Raw genomic sequence first — 18,521 nt, 5'->3', positions numbered from 1 at the left:
AACTTACACAGTTGTCGTGAGACTAAATTAGATAAGCTATGTGAAAAATAGTCATCCATAAGCTGGGACTCCTCATCCAGTATCCAGATAATTGATTTTCTGCCTCTATATGTGAGACTTACATTTATTGTGATTTTCAAGTCGCTGTCCAAGGTCTTCTGGATCTTTTTGAGTCCAGATCCACTTTTCTCATTTTAGCCTTTGTAGCACTGCATCAGTAACATTTCAATAAGCTTGCCTTTCCTGCCATTAATCACTGATTGAAATGTTTAATTGGAAATGTAAACCTCATTGCATATATTTAAACAATGAAGACATTCGTTCTTCAATCAGCTATATAGATTACCACAATTAACCCATATATCTTTATCTTATGCAGAAGGATAATCATAACAGATGTCTTGTTTAATTTCAGATAAAATATATTTTAAGTCTTTAGTTTCTAACAGATCATTCCTATGAATAGTGTCTATAATAAGGTCTACTGATCATGACTTTTCATGAACTCATTATTTTGCTTAGTCACCTCTTCACTTGGTTAAGGATCACAAATCAGCTGTTTCATAATTTTTTCTAGAATTTTACTACTACTCAACATCTAATTTGTCCTTTTCTGCAGTCTGCTTTTTTGTATTGTGAAACAAGCTCAATAATTGTCCATTTCTAGTCCTTCAATAACTTTCCCATTCTCTGCAGTTCCTCAACAAACATTGACAGCGGTTCCATATCCGTGGTTCTTAAGTACTCCAGGATGTTCTTTCTGTGCTATTTTCTCATCTATCTTGGCCTTCAGTTTCTTTTTTGTTGATTAAACACTTTCTAATTTAAAGGTCTTTCTTTATCCAACAACTATCTTTGAATGTCTACGGTATATGTCAGGCACGGTTCTGATCACTTGGGATACATTATTAAGCAAAACAAAGTGTTCTCTTGAAGCTAACCATCTGTGGTTGAATGAGAATGGAATTGCCCTGCTCTCTTCCGGTTGTGTTAATGCGAATGTATTCCTGTGTGTTTTTCTTTCCCTGAAGATAGCCTAAAAAACCTTTTTATTGTTCTTAATATAGTTTTCAAGCCTCAATTCTTTACTCGTCAAAGACTTTCTGATATTTCTCAGATTTATGTGTGCTTTTGACTTTGCTTAGGTTCTCCCTTTTTCACCTCTTTTTACTTTTTCACTTCTTGTTTTTTGGAGACGTGGTCTCACCCTGTCACCAAGGCTAGAGTGGAGTAGAGTAGAATGGTGAAATCATGGCTCACTGCAGCCTCCAACTCCTGGGCTTAAGTGATCCTCTCACCTCAGCCTCCCGAGTGGCTGGGACTACAGGCACACGCCACCACGCTCAGCTAATTTTCAAATTTTTTTGTAGAGATGGGGTTTCACCATGTTGTCCAGGCTGGTTGTGAACTCCTAGGCTCAAGGAGTCCACCCACCTTGGCCTCCCGAAATATTGGGATTACAGATGTGAGCCACAGCACCTGGCCACTTTTTCACTTTAATATAAGAGTTTATCATAGGACTAATACATTAATATCTTTACCAGAACCGTTTGTCATTCATTCATTCAAAAAAAGTTTTAAGTTCCTACTCTATTGTTGGCACATTATTGAACTGACAAGTGTTTTTGATAAACTTCCATCTTTCTTGAACTTTTTTTGGGGTCTCATAACAGATAATTATATTTTCATTGAACTTTTTGAAATCTCCTTTTAGTGTGGGACATATGTCTGATAGTTTATAGTGTCCTCTTTGAGTGTAATAGGAAATTAAGACAATGGAGTAACTTTATCTCAAAGTTCTTGGGTTTTTTTTTTTCTTGTTAAATCTAAAAGAACAGTGCTTCTTTCAAAAGGGTTTATGGAATCTCCTACAAAACTCTCCTAGTTTAATATTTTTCTCATTTAGACAGAATTTGGGTTCAGATTATTGATATACACTTTCAAATTTGCAAATGTTATTTTCCTAATCTTATTGATATTGAAAATAATTTTTTTTCTTTTTCAGCTCATTTGATCCCTTCCAACTGATACCTTGTAATTTTTTTAGTGAAGAAAAGCAGGTACTATTTATGCGTTAATGAATGACCCTAGACAATCCCCGCTTCCCCCTGTCAAACAGGAAATACTTACTCTTTTTCCATATGTGCAAGGCATGACTGAAAATGAGAGACAATTTCTCCCTGCTGGGGTTTTAAATCATAATGTTTTTTAAAAATCTAGTTTGTGCTGAGCTTTGGTTAGTGCTGAGAACTTGGTGGGATGGATGAAGGAGAACAGGGTGGGCATTCCAGGTGGGGAGAACAAAATCTCTGTTTTTATGGTCCCCCGTTTTGTTTTGTTTTTTATATTTCAGGAGCCATTTCAGGTGAAAGTGGCTTCAGAAGCACTTTTAATAATGGATTTGGTAAGGATAATCTATTGTGTTTACTTAGTTATTCTGATTTCTACTCTTGTGTATTTTTATTGCAGGCGTAAGACAGAGTATGGAAGACGTGTATTTTGGATCTTAACTATCCTCTTTTACAAGGAATCTAAAAATAAGTCTTTTCTTTTGGAGAAAAGCCAAACAATTGCATGTTTCCATATTTTAGAGAAAATAAATTAATGTGAGTTTTTGCAGACTGTTTACCATCATTAACCCTACTTTAATTTTCTAATATCTGTGTCTGCCACCTTTTAGATCACTGAAACAAAGCACAACTCCTGTAATTTGGAGGGTTTTTTTGTTTATACTAAACTACCAGTACCTCCAACAGTTTTTGTGTTTGTGATGTCTTTGTGTAGAAGGATTTAGAGTGATTTTTACTTTGTATCCTTACATAGTACCTTCCTTGAATAGGAAGAGTGTATCTTCATTTTGCAATTGCAAAAGTAGAGTCTGAGAATTTTTAAGTGTTTGGTTGAAAGCTTCTCAGCCAGCAGTGAAGATAGACCTGAAATAGTTTCTGTGCACTGATCCTAGCATCTAGTTCCTCTCCTATGCTACTTTATTTTATAAAAGCATGATGACTGTACTTACAAATGACTTTCTTACAATAAGTGAGTTTTGTTATTTTTTTTGTCAGGTGGGTTTGTGCGTTTGGGCTAAGTCTGTCTTGTATTTCTTTTAGCATGCTCATGTTTCTATGGCAGAAGTGATTGGTCTGTTAGGAGGAAGATACTCAGAAGTTGATAAAGTAGTTGAAGTAAGTTCTCTCTTTTAAAAAATGTTTTAGTTATTTAGTCCTACTACCATACCAAATATTTTTATAGAATTCAGTGAATATAATTAAAATATATACTTTACCTATGATATATATGAGAATATGCAAATGTAGCAAGTTATCTATTCCCAGAAGTAACTTAACATTCCATATGCCAAGCACCTTTTTCTTTTTACCACCAAGAGAGAACATTGCCAGGCCTTGGGTCCTCATTACCTTTATTAGCAAAAAACTACAACTTTTAAGAGGCCAGAAATATGTACTAACACTTGTAGTTGAAAGTTTGTATGCATCATTCTATTGAAATTGTTGTCATAAGTAACAGGAGTCATTGAAAGAATACCTTTGTACGGGTATTATGTGGGCTGACCTGGAAAACTAACCATTATTATGACCTTGTTTGAGTAGAAAAATGCATGCTAAGTTCCTAGCATATAATCAGACTTTTGGAGTATAAGTCATTTGCAAGTTAAAGGCGCCTATGATATTGTCAAATAAAAGTCTTGGCCTTGAAAAGTTTCTGTATCTCTGAAAGAATTATAACATTAGAGTAATAGAATTAACAGGATTTTAGTATAATCATTTGAGGATCAATCGTTTATAGGTCTGTGCAGCAGAACCATGTAACAGTCTGAGTACAGGACTACAGTGTGAGATGGATCCTGTATCACAAACACAGGCCTCAGAAACCTTGGCTGTTAGAGGCTACAGTGTTATTGGATGGTATCATTCTCATCCTGCTTTTGATCCTAATCCTTCCTTACGAGATATTGACACACAAGCCAAATACCAGGTATTACCTGTATATTTATATTCTGTAAATGGTTGCACACCCCCTCAGTGCTCCCTTTTAAATAGATAAACTTTAAACATTTTTTGTATTTCATTTCTAATTTTCTTTATAATGGGGGTTTTATCTATTTATTTTTCTTTTTTTTTTTTTTTTTTTTGAGACAGAGTTTCACTCTTGTTGCCCAAGCTGAAGTGCAATGGTGCAATCTCGGCTCACTGCAACCTCTGCCTCCCAGGTTCAAGCGATTCTTGTGTCTCAGCCTCCCAAGTAGCTGGGATTACAGGCATGTGCCACCACACCCAGCTAATTTTTTGTATTTTTAGTACAAATGGGGTTTCACCATGTTAGCCACGCTGGTCTCAAACTCCTGACCTCAGGTGATCTGCCCGCCTCGGCCTCCCAAAGTGCCGAGATTATAGGCATAAGCCACCACACCCAACCAAAAAAAGAAAAAATTATGTATACTGGGGGTTTTAAAAGAACATACATTTTTTTTTTCTGATTGAGAGATTGATAATTGTTTGTGTAAACATTTAGAAAGTCAGTTATTTTATTAAGTACAGACAAGCCATGAATGTTACAGTGATAAATACTCCCAGAGCCTTTAAAAATTGATGGGAACAACTAGGACAGGTACTAAATATAACTGAAATAATAAGAGACATAATGTATTTTTTAATAGCTGGAGAAAAAGTTTTATTTTAATCTGGGATTTTACATTTGATATGTGACTGGGTTTGCTGTAGGGTATTTGTAAATTATTACTGTATTGATAAGAATTACAGATGCAGGGTGGTGAATATAATTAGTGAATATATTCATGGCAAATACAGATTGTGTAGGCCATTTTTTTATTTTTAAGGGTCATTTTGGATTTGGTTGAACACATTTTTGCCTGAAAAATGTACAATGTGAAATGAATATTTAAGGCATTTGATTTAGTTGCAGTTTGGATGTGAATTTTTTTTGTTGTTTTTTTTTAGAGACAGAGTCTTCTTACTCTGTCACCCAGACTGGAGTGCAGGTGGTGCGATCTCGACTCTGCAACCTCCACCTCCCAGGTTTAAGGGATTCTCCTGCCTCAGCCTTCTGAGTAGCTGGGGTTACAGGAATGTGCCACCACACCCAGCTAATTTTTGTATTTTTAGGAGAGATGAGGTTTCACCATGTTGGCCAGGCTGGTCTCAAGCCTGATCAGGCTGACCTGACCTCAGGCAATCCACCTGCCTCAGTCTCCCAAAGTTCTGGGATTACAGGCGTGAGCCACCACTCTGGGCCAGATGTGAACTTTTTAATGCACCTTTTTGTTCCTGCTTTTCCCCATTAGATGTTTAAAATGTTAGTATGGATAAATATTGGCTTTTGAGTTTATGCAGTTGAAACTAATTATATTTTTCTTGTAATTGTAGAGCTACTTCTCCAGAGGAGGTGCAAAGTTCATTGGAATGATTGTTAGTCCCTATAATCGAAATAATCCCTTACCATATTCTCAGATTACCTGTCTGGTTATAAGTGAGGAAATTAGCGCAGATGGCTCTTATCGTAAGTTTTCAACAAAAATAACTTTATCCTATTTCTGCTCTCATTTATTTGACTCATACAAATCAAAAGATTTGCAACTGTGCAAAAGTATTTAATGCAAGAGTTTGTGCCCTCAACTAGGGAATCATTATTTGGGTGCCACCCTAGTGCAGCCACCCTCTTCCCTTTCTTAATCTCCTGCTATATTCAAGTCCCCACTTTTGTTACCATGGCCACTGGGCAAAAGGATTGAAATATGGGGAAAAGTTTTGGCCAGGCAGTGTGTATGCTAGGCACTGGAGATGCTGCAGTAAACAAAACAGTCTCTGTTCTCATGAAAATTTTTTTATAAATGCAGACTGGCTTTCTCTGTGATGGTATGCAAATGAAAAAAAAAATGACCACCAACTCTCTGTCACCTCCCAGTTTAGGGGTTAACAATGACTAACTCAATTTGTATATTTCTTTGCTCCCATTGTATCTCAGGAAAGAATTTGATTGGCATAGACCATCGTTTGACTTGATTCCTCCGAGGTTTATGTCCACTTGTAGTCCAGTCATTTCTGCGTGGATAGGGAATTAGTATAGCAGACTAGGAAAAGGAAGGGAGTGTGGCTAGAAAGCAAATAATCAGAGTAAACAATAGGCTAAATAACTCTAGGATATTTATTCTGTCATTACTACCACTGCTCTAGGTCAGGTCCCCTGGACGCTGCCACTACAGTTCCCCCACATTGTACTCTTTCCCATTAGATCATGAGATCTTTGAGAATAAATACTGTATTGTACCCATTTTTCTATCCAGTTTCTAGCACAAGGCCTGGCATAAAGTAGATACTAAATGAATGTTTGTTTAATAATTAATTTCTCTTCATTCTTAATGATCTCACTTGGATGCCTTATATTTTATAAAGACTTACCAGCACTGCCCCCATGTTATTTAGTATTAGTTGCTCTATTTTTTATGTATCTGCAACACTTTATTCCTCCCTTCATGGTCACTTTGTCTTTTAATGCAATTTATCTATTTAGCAAGTCCTAAACAAATTGTATGCCCGAAGAGCAGGGACTATGTCTTATTTGTCTTTTTCTCCAGTAGCACCTAATAAATTGCTTTGCATCTAGGAGGTGGTCAACACTATGTGGGTTTTTATTGAGTTAATAATATTGGCATTAACTTTAGTCTGGAATGTCCATTTTGAGCATAGCATGTAATACATAATACTCTTAAGCTCAGTACAGTTTTATAAAAAGAATCGCAATTGTTCTCTCTTTAATCATTTTATAATCTCACAGACTGCTAGGTTTTGGTAATGAACCTCAATTCTGGTGGTGTCCAATACAATAGCAGTACATGTGACTTTAAATGTATGTTGATTAGAATTACATGAAACTTAAAATTTAATTCATGGAATTCTACTCTGGCCAAATGAAGTAACAAGAACTTGTCTGAAACTACCAAAACACTGGACAAAGTATATAAAATAATGGTATTTAAACACAACATTGAGCAACAAAGGAATACAGTTGCTAAGATATGGGAAACAAATGAAAAGAGCCCGAAATTACCCTAGCTTACTGTTTAAGAGGGTTTTCAGATATGGCACAAGAAGGAGAAACCCACCCAGAGTCAGGCAGACTCAGTTAAGGTGATGGAGATAAGGAGACCAAGACAGCTGAGTTCGTGAGACAGCGCCCCAAGAGAACAGAAAACAGAATGGAGAGTGAACTCTGGAGATTTGTAGAAGGGTATCCCTGGAGTATTTGGCAAAATACAGATCAGCACATGCATGTGAAGAAACTAGCCCAGATGGGAAAGAACCACTTGAAAGCATTAGAGGGAACTATCCATGATGCTCCCATGAGCTACCATTGGACACAGCTGTCTTGTAAATGACTTGTCCACGCTTAACGCTGCATATTAGATCTTAATCCTGGGTCTTTTGCTTTGCCCTTAGAAATCCTCTGGTGCAAGAATTAAGGTTTTCTAGAAGCCATGGGATACCTTGTGCTACAGTACTTTTAACTCAGGTCATATATTTATAATCTCTCTAATGGTTTAATGTTTTCTTTACTTGTGACAGGGAGGAAATATATTTAGTGATTAGTTTTCTTCTGATATTTTAGTGGATAAAAATATTCTCTATAAAAGGAAACTTTTATTGACTTTAAAAGTACCTTTTTTTAAATTAAAAAATATTCTAAAAATACCAAATAGACCTGTTTATGATTTGTGTGTGTGTTTTCATGTTTTTGCATCAGCATAGATTGAAAATGCATTATTTACCTTTCTTTATTTTCATTTTCAACTTTCACTGAGAGCAGGAGTCACTCTACTGGAATCAGATCCCAGCTCTGACATTTATTGCTTATTTTACCTTGGGCAGTTTACTCTCTCATTCTCCTTTGCCACATCTGTAAAATGAGAAAAAATTACTACCTTGCTTACAGTAGGTATATGGTTGTAAGGTGTGTCAGTAATATATGTAAAGTGCTTAGAAATATTAAGTTTTCAATGGATAGTTATGATTATATAGCTGGTATCCGTATTTAGTAAGTAATCAAAGCATGTCAAGTAAGTGATCGTTATCACCAAAAGGAGTTTGCTTACTACTCCATGTACTATAATGTGTCACTCTTTAAGTTTTTGGAGAAGAGGAAAATTGAGCAATTAAATAAAAAAGATCAGTCATCATCATCAGGCTTGCTGTCCCCGGTCCTTCTTCTAAACACCTGAAAAAATACCTTTTTAGAGCATATTGACAGTTAAGCTATGCTTTATTTCATTATGAGGAAACAGTTGTATTTTTCCCTTTTTTTTTCCATGACTTCTGATTTGCTGGCATTTTATTTATTTGAAAAGCCTTATCATGGTAGAAACCCAGTTGAGAGGCAGTATTATGTAAAAGTTAAAAGCAGAACTCTCGAGTCTTACTGCCTGGGTTCAAATCCTGCCTATGCCTTTATATCTGATTATGAGCAGGCTAACTTTTCTATGATGTAGTGTCCTCATCCAAAAAAAAAAAAAAAAAAAAGGGCAGGGGGCTGGGCGGGAATAATGGCAGCTACTTCATTTAAGTGATTTCACATAAAGTTTTAGGTGGCACATAGTACACATTGTAAGTGTTACTATGATGGTATCAGCCTTTGGTAATGAATCAGCTGAGCTTTTAAAAAAATGCTACAGATACATTTGCATGGGGCTCTTGAAGGATATGTGAAAAATTGCTAAGATAGCTCATTGTTTCGTATTTTTTCCTTTCTAGATGAATATATGATGTCCACCCCTTGGGCTTCTTTCTTTCCTCCAGAGTTTAGTGTAACAACTTTGACTCAAAGCAGTTGCTGCCTCCCTAGAGTTCATCCTATCCTCTTGTCTAGTCTTAGATTAGCTCTTCTAGGGAGGTGGAATGAGTTTGGGCTCAGAAGTGAGGCGAACCTGCTGGGTTTTAACATCTATGTCCTGCCACTTTGCTAGCCTAAATATGTTTTTTAATGTATCTCAGCTTCAGTTTTCTCACCTGTTTAAAAAAAAAAAAAAAGATACGGCATTGTTGTAAGCTTAATAACCTGTATATATGTGTTTTTTAAATTATCACTTGGATGGCAATGTGTCTCAGTTTGTCTAGGATAATCCCAATTTAAACCTGTGGTTCAGGCATAATTATTCATAGTACCTTCTTTCATTCAAAAAGTCTCTTGGTTTAGGTGATAAATTACATGATCATCCTATCATAGTGCCATGCATAGAACTGTCATGTAAATGGCACTTCTACTCTTCTTTATTATTATTAATAGCTTGGCATTAATATGCTTAGTGGACCAAGTACAGTCAGGCAATAAATATTTAATGAATGCCCACTATGTTTAAAGTGCTGTTCAGCTGGTCTACGAAGCTGTGGTTGTAAAAACACTGAAGGGAATTTTAATTATAATTAAAAGGAGATTGGCGAGTTAAGAAATAGTTGATGAAAATGTGCTTCTTTATGCTTTTCTAGGCTTACCTTACAAATTTGAAGTACAGCAGATGTTAGAAGAACCTCAGTGGGGATTAGTATTTGAAAAGACAAGATGGATAATAGAAAAATACAGGCTCTCCCATAGGTATGTACTGTAGTTTGAGATGGTTGCACATCTGCAGTGTTGCTCATTAAATTATGTTTCAGAGAAAACCCAAGTTAAATATAAAATTGTGATGTATGGCATCTGTGATAGTTTATTACGAAACTGATTAGTTTATAGTATTCGTTTCATCAGTTTGTTTTCATATTTCTTCCTACAGCAGCGTCCCCATGGATAAAATCTTTCGCCGGGATTCTGACCTGACTTGTTTGCAGAAAGTAAGCTGCCTTCATTTTAATTGGTTCCATTGTTCACAGATTCTAAAGCTATTCATCTCAATGTGTTTTCCCATGATGCCTGATACTTTATGGATAATTTTCTGTATATTTTATTACTTTTTCCTTTGGAAAATTAATTTCTAGGAGATAATTAGTAATGTGTTTTGTTGCCCAAGCTTGCACATAGAAAAAAATACTATTTTAGAATAAATTTGTCAGTGTCGGCTGATAAATTTCTTAGCAGATTATTATTGTACATAATGGAGAACATTTTTCTCATTTTATTAAATTTGGAAGTGCCATGTTTCCATTTTAGCCTTAACAATTGATCATTTTTAAGAATGATGGTATAACTCTAACAATTACATTTAAGTAGTCATTTTATTTAACTTTCTAGTAGGAAATAAGAGTTTTGAATTCTATCAGTTCACTTCTAGGTTTTGCTTCTGTAATGATTGAAGGCTAGTAGATTTGTAACATTTATCTTTTTTTTTTTAAATAGCAGTTGGGGATAGAAAATTTAAACGTTAAGTTTCTTTTTAATATTTTTTACTCCTCTGTTATATCCACTTTTTTTCTGTGTTGTTGAAAAAGTATATGCACATTTCCAAGGAAGTAGACTCTAACTAGCATCCTTATTTTGAAATGGTAGAATCCTATGTTTTTATGTTCATAGAGTTGTGTGTGTGTGTATGCTCAGGATTATTTTGCTTTGTAAATGTGACTACAAATGGAGAAAAGTCACAAATATGTCCAAAGTAGAAAGTGTCACATAAACAATCTCAGGTTTGTCTCCTTATGTAAAATCATAAAGGTACTAAGCTGAGTGTTCCTCAGCAGCAATTTCCTACATTCCAGCTCTATGACTATTAAACACAAGTTAATCTTCAGCCATTTTTAAGGAGAGTGTTTCTCATTTGAGCATTAGGAAATGTGAGGTCTGGAAAGGGAAAAAATCGTGATAGTGATGCAAACCCTCATACTTTTTCTGTATTTAAATATAAAACTTTTCTTTTCAACTAGCTTTTGGAGTGTATGAGGAAGACTCTGAGCAAAGTGACCAATTGCTTTATGGCTGAAGAATTCTTGACTGAAATAGAAAATTTGTTCCTTTCCAATTATAAAAGCAACCAAGAGAATGGAGTAACCGAAGAGAACTGTACAAAGGAATTGTTAATGTGATTATTTTAAAGTTAAGACATTTTAATCTTGACACAGTAGATCTTACTTTCAAAGTTATAACCTTGAAGTGATTGTGGTTAACATTGGCACAGCTTTGGTATTTTTTCTCTATTTCACAAAATTCAAACTTTGCCACATAAATCCTGTGAAAAGGAAGAGATACAGATTTGCTTTTATACAATGATGATCAGAGTGTTCTGCAAACCAGGGTCCACCACGGTGTTCTAGACCTTTACTGAGCGATGCTGTAGGCTGTGAAACTTAGGAGCCTGGTCGGCTTTACTGTTGTGTTCAGCTTGGGATTTGGACTATGTCTCTAAGTCATTTCTTCCCTGAACTAGTCACTTATGTTCCGCTGTGGTATCTCATATTTCATTTAGAAGCACTTCGATTCTTTCCATATGTTCTGGTGAGATGTGTTGATGGTTATAAATGAGATATGGATGGGTGGTCACTGAGATAATTAATGTGGTTTAGAACTACTGATTAATAAATCTAACAACAGGAGGCCAAGAGAGGCATGACAAGAAAATCTTAAAAACAGGAAAAACCCAAAGGAGAAATTACCAGTTTCTAATCATGGATACTTGCTTCCATTTCATTGTGTAGCAAATGCCATTTTCTCAGCTATCTGAAAAATTTTAACTAATTTTACACACATAAAATAATTAGCTTCAATTGTGTGTCCACTTACATTAGTAGGTTTGATAAAACCTCATTTAACTGGAACATAGGTAATCATAACTCTCAAACTGTTTTTTTCTACTACCTACTATTAGGAGAAAGAGGCAAATGATAATAAAGCTGGAATAAATCAGAGATTTAATTTTTAGAACAGCCTTTCAGGACATACTACATATTCAGCCCAGTTTCATATGCTTTCTGAATCTATAATGGAGGTCAGTGAACTTTTTTAATGTAAAGGGCCAGTTTGTAAGTAATGTTGGCTTTTCAGGCTGCATGTGATCTCTACAAGACATTCTTCTTTGTCTTTTTTTTTCAGCCCTTTAAAACTATAAAAACCATTGTTAACTCACAGGCCTCATAAAACATAGGTTGCTGGCTATTATTCTCCAACTCCTGATCTAGAAAATTTTAAACATTAGAATTTTGTTTTACATTTGTTAAGCCTTACATCATCTTTAAATGACACCAAAACTCAGAATTGTGATCTGCATTTAAGCCCATTTTAAAATAAAATAAGCAGTCATGCTGCCTCATTTATTGAAATTCAATAGATTTCCGTTTATTTCTTAGTAGTCAGAGAATTGATTTATACCTATTCACCAAGCATTCTTACTAATGTTTCCTTATATCTTTTTTTTTTTTTTTGAGACGGAGTCTGGCTCTGTCGCCCGGGCTGGAGTGCAGTGGCCGGATCTCAGCTCACTGCAAGCTCCGCCTCCCGGGTTCACGCCATTCTCCTGCCTCAGCCTCCCGAGTAGCTGGGACTACAGGCGCCCGCCACCTCGCCCGGCTAGTTTTTTGTATTTTTTAGTAGAGACGGGGTTTCACCGTGTTAGCCAGGATGGTCTCGATCTCCTGACCTCGTGATCCGCCCGTCTCGGCCTCCCAAAGTGCTGGGATTACAGGCTTGAGCCACCGCGCCCGGCCAATGTTTCCTTATATCTAAACCAGATTCATTCTATATTTTTGCTTTGTTTGTAATCAGTAGCCAATGAAGAATAAGGAGTATTGGAAGAAGCAGTGAGCCAGGTTTAGGTGACCTGGTTCTTGTCTCAACTTTGTGGTTTGGGGATGTCAACACAGTTTACTTTCCCTGAGCCTTAATTCTTGTGTAACTGAAGTCTAACTTAACTTCTTAATGTCCTTCCAGAACCAAAATTATATTTGTTCATTCTAATTGTTGGACTACTCATGTGAAGTTTGTATTTTCAGTTAATACAGTTTCCAAATTAACATACATTTAAAAAAAGTTTCAGTTAATACAGTTTACAAATTAACATACATTAAAAAAAACACACACAGAAATTTTTCCATTTCTCTGTGTGCACTTAGGATAAACAATGAAGTATAGCTTATAAAACAATTCGTTTGAGGGCTGAGAGTGTAAGAGTAACTATACCAAAAGTCAGGAAACCTGAGCTCTTACCCTAACTCTGTTACCAACTTTGCTGTGTGACCTTAATCAAAACACATAACCTGAACCCCACACTCACCAGTAAATCAAGGGCCTGAATTTTATGGCTTAGTATTCCCTTCCAGGCTCAGAAGTTGCATGATTCTGTGAAAGGCAGTTCTTGATTCCTTTGTACTCATCTTCTTTTTGACTTGTTTCCTTATGATATATTGGTGAAAAAATACAGAAAGTGTTTTATATTAGCTTTCTTGATTGACATTTCCCTATAATACTGATGAATTTGGGTAATGGAAAGTAATGGAAGTTGTTAAAAGTACTGCTCTCAAATCTGAGTTTCCCTGTCCTGTGTGCCAATGTTTAACCGTATTTGCTAATCTAAGCCATATTGTGAGGATCTCAAGGATGATACTTGTCAAGAGTTTGGGGCCTTGAGAGCACAATTTTCAAAGTAATATTTAGTATTTTCTGACTATAGAGTTCATTTGTCTTGTAAAATATATTTTAAAATTACAGAGAAGTGTGAAGTACAAGTATCTCAGTGCTACTATTTAAAAAACGCAATTAGTGTATAAATCCTTCCCCATCTTTTTAACAGCATAATTTTAGTATGTTAACATTGGTTACTGTTTTATCTCTTCTTCCATCATTTTCCCTGCTTCCTTTTTCTTTTGTCATATTCTTAAAACAATTTTGCAACCACAGGTACCCACATTGCTGTCACTGCCAGCCTTGGGCTACTACCGAGGATAATGGAGCCAGGGCCTTGGAGAAGCACAGAGGAAGTCTAGAACTGAGGGGGCCTATGACACAGGAAGTTCAGGATGCAGGGTCTCAAAGGAACACCTGCCTCTAATGTTTACAGAAGTGAAGAAAGGACTAAGGGACTTAAAGACATGCAGGTGTCTTCATCCTGATTCTGTCTTTATTATTGCGCAATGGCTATAAAATAATGAGCTTAATTTTTTTTTGTTGTTTTCTGGGTTGGCTAATGGAAATCGACGCTAGCACTTCCCCAATATTAGACTTACCTAATTCCAAAGTAACATTCAAGGAAAGAAAAAGCAGTGGAACAGGATCAGTAAGCTCAGACTCTCCATCTCCATTATTTTAGCCTTGACCATTCTTCTCTAATCCTTTTAAATTATCTTCAGTTTCCTGTTCAAATTATATGGCTTCAGTTACAATTTGTTTGACCCTGTATTCAGAGCTGCAGTATGATTGTTGTGGGCCCTAGGTAGTTTTGCCTTCTTAGACCCCTTCTTCCATACAAAATTTAAAGTGATATTTTACAATTGTGTTTGTATGAAATGAATGTATTAATATTTTAGATTAAAACGTTTTGTTTAGTCTAGAAGTTCAGTGTTTTCTTATGAGGCTAAAAAAAAATTAAAATATTTTTCTGGGCTTCTAAAATACTGTGGGCCTTAGGTTACTGTGCGTAACGGATAAGTTGGCACTGCCTATATTCTGAAGGGCATCACTGGAAAAATAGCAGTCATTATTCTGTCCCCTTCTCCCACTAGCACAGTTCTTGGGGAAGCCTTTGCCACCCCATGCAAGAGCACTATAGTTTCCACGGTTATAGATCTATAGACTTGAACTTCCTTCCCAACCTAACCAAAACTCACGCGGGTTACTTGGGACCATTCATCTTCAGAAAAGATAGGAGGCAGTGGTTTCTTTTAGTCTTCAGATACTTTGTTCTGGTCGGTCCCTAATCTATAGTTTTGAAACTCGTGCCGCACTTGAAAGGGAAACATCCTACTACCTTTCTTTGCTCTCCATTTCCCACAAACCCTTTCCTTCATCGTCACTCCCTCCATTCTTCTCAGCATATAGATACAAGACCCTTCTTTCTATTATTTGTTGAGAGCTAGGCCTGTAGAATAGAGATGAACAGACCATTCATGTTTCCCTGAAGCTATTTAATGCTGCTCCCAGTCTTCTGTCCATACCATTCCTTCCCTGCCCCTAGGAGTGGGGTTGAGGTCTGTGACATGCAGACTGTAAGCACAGTCAGAATCTGCAGCTCTCAACCCAACAGAGACTGTGGCCTCAACATGCCAACCGGAGCAGGTCTCCTCCTCTGCATTACCTTCCTCCCATTTCTCTTGCTGAGTCCTGATGAGTTGAGCTGGAGGAACTAATAGTCAGGATGCCCTGGAATTGATGCTGCTCTGTTTTGTGCTCACAAAAGAGCCGTGTAACACATGACCACCTGAGTTGAAGCCATCCAGTTGCAAGTCAACAGACAGCAGTTGATGGAATTCTCAGTAGAAATTCAGTAAGGGTGCCCACATTTTTTTTTTTTTTCCACCTATACTCTACCAATAGCTAGATTGGTCTAAATCTAGAGTCACTTATATGGTATTTAGGAAAACTTGTTTTATCCAAGCACAAAGAAAAGCACATACATTTTTATGATCATCTGCTTCGTCAGGGTAAATAAATGATTTAAAAAGAATTTTGATCAGCAGCTCTAGTTTACCAGTACTTTAATATTAGTTTTCTTACAAATTAATATATTTTGCAGTATTTCCAGAAAATCAGTGTGGGAGAATAATATAATTTAGGATATATTTCCTGACCTTTTCTTAAATGGCTTTATGTGCTATTCCCCCACATTCTGCTTTCTCTATTTTCTTTTTTATTTAACCTATAATTATACTTTCTAGTATATTCTGAGTCTATCTTCTAAGCCACCTTACATTTTTCCTGGAACAAGAGAGGGAATAAATATGTTGTCTCCTAAATCAGGAGAAAATAAAAATATCCCAGGGGAGCTGTGATTATGCCAAGAGCTCTAAACAGAAGTTTGAGAAGGTAAAATTAAGTTATAATGTCTGAGTTGTTTTTATTTTCTTCCTTTGATGTTTACAAAGGTATCCATAAGAACTTTAATTTCAGGGAAAAAATGCCTGATTTGCTCTTTTTGACGTTTCCTCGTCTCTTAAGAAGTCAGTTAAATATTTTTCATAGTTTATATTCCTATTTCATAGATTACTGTAAAATGTGTTTAAACCTACGAATTATAAAATAGTATTTAGATTCTAGCATGAGTTAACTAGATCAATCATATATCTTTAGGTTTGTGGATTTGACATGTAAATTATGTGTTGTGTATAAGTTACTAAACATACTGCATGGTTATTGATAAACTTGTTGCTTGTTTTTTCCAAATGCTATCAGTGTTTGTGGACTTTCTAAAATTAGTGTGAATTTTGGAATGTTCTGTAATAAAATATAATTTCAACTATTTTGTACATTTAAACATGCCATGTTGTATATGTCTGTATTTAAAAATATTGTAAATATCTGCATTTTTAGAATTATGAAAGATTTTCCTCAAAAATGACAGAACTCTCCATACTTAATTGTGACACATTATAAAATATCTGATTTTAAGCTTTTGGATTTTATCTTGTTCTAAAAATTAAGTTTAAACATGCTGAAGATTCCATAAAAATAAAATTTTGAAAATAAAGTGATCATTTCGATTCTTTCTAAATTATTAGCAATATATACATTGAATTGCAAAAAAAAAAAGCCACATATTAATTTATCAAAGATTTATTGTGCATCTATTATACAGAACACTGTAGGGGAAGCAAAGATGAGGAAATCTTGGTTTCTTCCCACAAGAAGCCTTATCTAGTAAGTGGGAAAACAGATAAAGCCCAACATGAATAGCTAAGACACTAGGATGCAAAAAGACTCCCAGGGTAATGGGTGGTTAAACAAATGAGAAAATTCTCTGGAATATGAGCAGTGAGATCAATTTCTGGGGAAGAGAAGCCGCCTAATCAGATTTGGTTAAATAGCATCTGTGGGAGGATGCTCCAGAGGGAAGTGTTTAGCATAGGTGTGGAGGTAAGGAATGAAAATGGTGCGAGTTTTGGTTAAAGGGTAGAGTATATGACGATGTTCGTTATGAAAGCAATACACATTCTGTCAACGAAAGGCTATAGAAGGTGTAAAGGAAGTGAAAATCTACCTTAAAAGCAGTATTCACTCATTTATTGATCTTCAACTTTCCAGTCTGTATGCAAAACCTATAAATTTTTTTAAAAACCCAACAGAACCATACTGTGTATCTTTAACTTCTGTAATTCTCATTGAGGACATCTTTCCATGTTGGTGCCTAAAGTCTCTTCATCCTTTACAGTAAGTACATAGTATCCTGCAGTATATATTTCTCTTAATTTATTTGATCTGTTTTCAGATGAACTTCAGGTTGAATGATTTTTTCTTTTACACAGTTAATACTTCTCAGAAGAGTCTAGAACCTTCGTTCCTAGATCAACTATGTACCCTTTAAATTTTGTTAGTATCTGCAGAAAAATTTTTAATTCCTATAAGCTAATTTTCCTTGCAGTAGTACAGGCATATTCTATCTTGTTATAGAACCAGTTTGAACTCAGGCACCTAAATGATAAAAATTTAAGTGGCAAAGTACAAGAAATAGTAAATCCAATGCAGGTATTTCTGATTGGGTCGCCCTCCTGGGCTGCTTATCTTCAATAGGTTCCTTTCACATTAGTGTTATCCATTGGAGGACAAGGGGAACGAGGAAGAGTGGAAGGTCACGCACCTGGTACCTAACTACTTTGGAAATACTTTGGCTTGGAAATACACATGGTTTTTGCTGTTCCTTTGGCAAGAACTAAACATACAGTGCCACCTGAATGCAAAGGGAGCTGCTAAATGGAAAGGAAATATGAATCTTTGTTAGTGACTTGTTATGTCTGCTACAGATGGCTTGGGTTGATTTTCTAAAATATTATAAACTCATCTTTACATGGCCTTTAAACTACTGTACTTGAGACCCCATGTTCATAAAGAAAAGTTGACATCAAATTTCTTTGAAACCAGAGCTCTAATATTAAAATGGATAACTTATCCCCCTTTATTCAGAGAATTTTAAAGCTGGAAAAAGTATTGTTCAGGCTTACAGTTCTATATTTTAATAGGAAACAGGTTCCCAAAAATGAAGCAAGTTGCCCAGAGTGATAGCCAAGTTTATATCAAGATCACCCCTAGAAAGACCCCAGCTCTGCCACCTAACCCAAGTGCTCTTGCACCATCCTTTTGAGTGATTTCACATTATTTTTCAGTCTCATAAAGAACTACTCAGTGTTTTATGCGAGATTCAAATATTAATATATGTTTTAATTTAAAATGTAATTGTCCCTTTTAGAACTGCAAGATCTTATCAATGCCCAGAACATGACTTTTGTGGAACAGTTGACTAAGGAATTATTAGAAGTGATATAATTAGTGAGACTTTATTAGCTTTATCAAAGATTAACTTTTTTGGCATTATCTAAGAGTAACAAACCCAAATCCTCGACGTTTACATGCATGTCCACAAAGCCATGTCC

The 18,521-nt window shown here is 35.7% G+C and overlaps 1 protein-coding gene across 7 annotated transcripts in view; it reads left to right on the top strand.

The window, feature by feature from the left end:
• The window catches only part of MYSM1 (Myb like, SWIRM and MPN domains 1), a 44,553-nt gene extending 27,929 nt beyond the window's left edge, over positions 1–16,624 (top strand). For 2 of the 7 annotated variants that reach the window (XM_009209483.2, XM_009209489.3), the window contains exons 13-21: positions 2,006–2,060; positions 2,354–2,404; positions 3,111–3,185; positions 3,808–3,996; positions 5,406–5,538; positions 9,516–9,621; positions 9,800–9,857; positions 10,881–11,035; positions 13,843–16,624. In XM_009209483.2, the coding sequence (XP_009207747.1) occupies positions 2,006–2,060; positions 2,354–2,404; positions 3,111–3,185; positions 3,808–3,996; positions 5,406–5,538; positions 9,516–9,621; positions 9,800–9,857; positions 10,881–11,035; positions 13,843–13,993 (973 nt within the window). In that variant the 3' untranslated portion in view covers positions 13,994–16,624. Of the gene's footprint in view, positions 1–2,005; positions 2,061–2,353; positions 2,405–3,110; positions 3,186–3,807; positions 3,997–5,405; positions 5,539–7,475; positions 7,549–9,515; positions 9,622–9,799; positions 9,858–10,880; positions 12,270–13,842 lie in introns of those variants that run through there. The other 5 variants (XM_009209487.2, XM_009209498.2, XM_009209499.4 and 2 more) reach the window with 5 other exon arrangements.
• Positions 16,625–18,521: the final 1,897 nt, after the last annotated feature.

Source organism: Papio anubis, chromosome 1, assembly GCF_008728515.1.
Source record: "Papio anubis isolate 15944 chromosome 1, Panubis1.0, whole genome shotgun sequence".
NCBI lineage: Eukaryota > Metazoa > Chordata > Mammalia > Primates > Cercopithecidae > Papio > Papio anubis.
The sequence above is the reverse complement of the archived record's forward strand: the minus strand, read 5'-3'. Positions and strand labels throughout refer to the sequence as shown.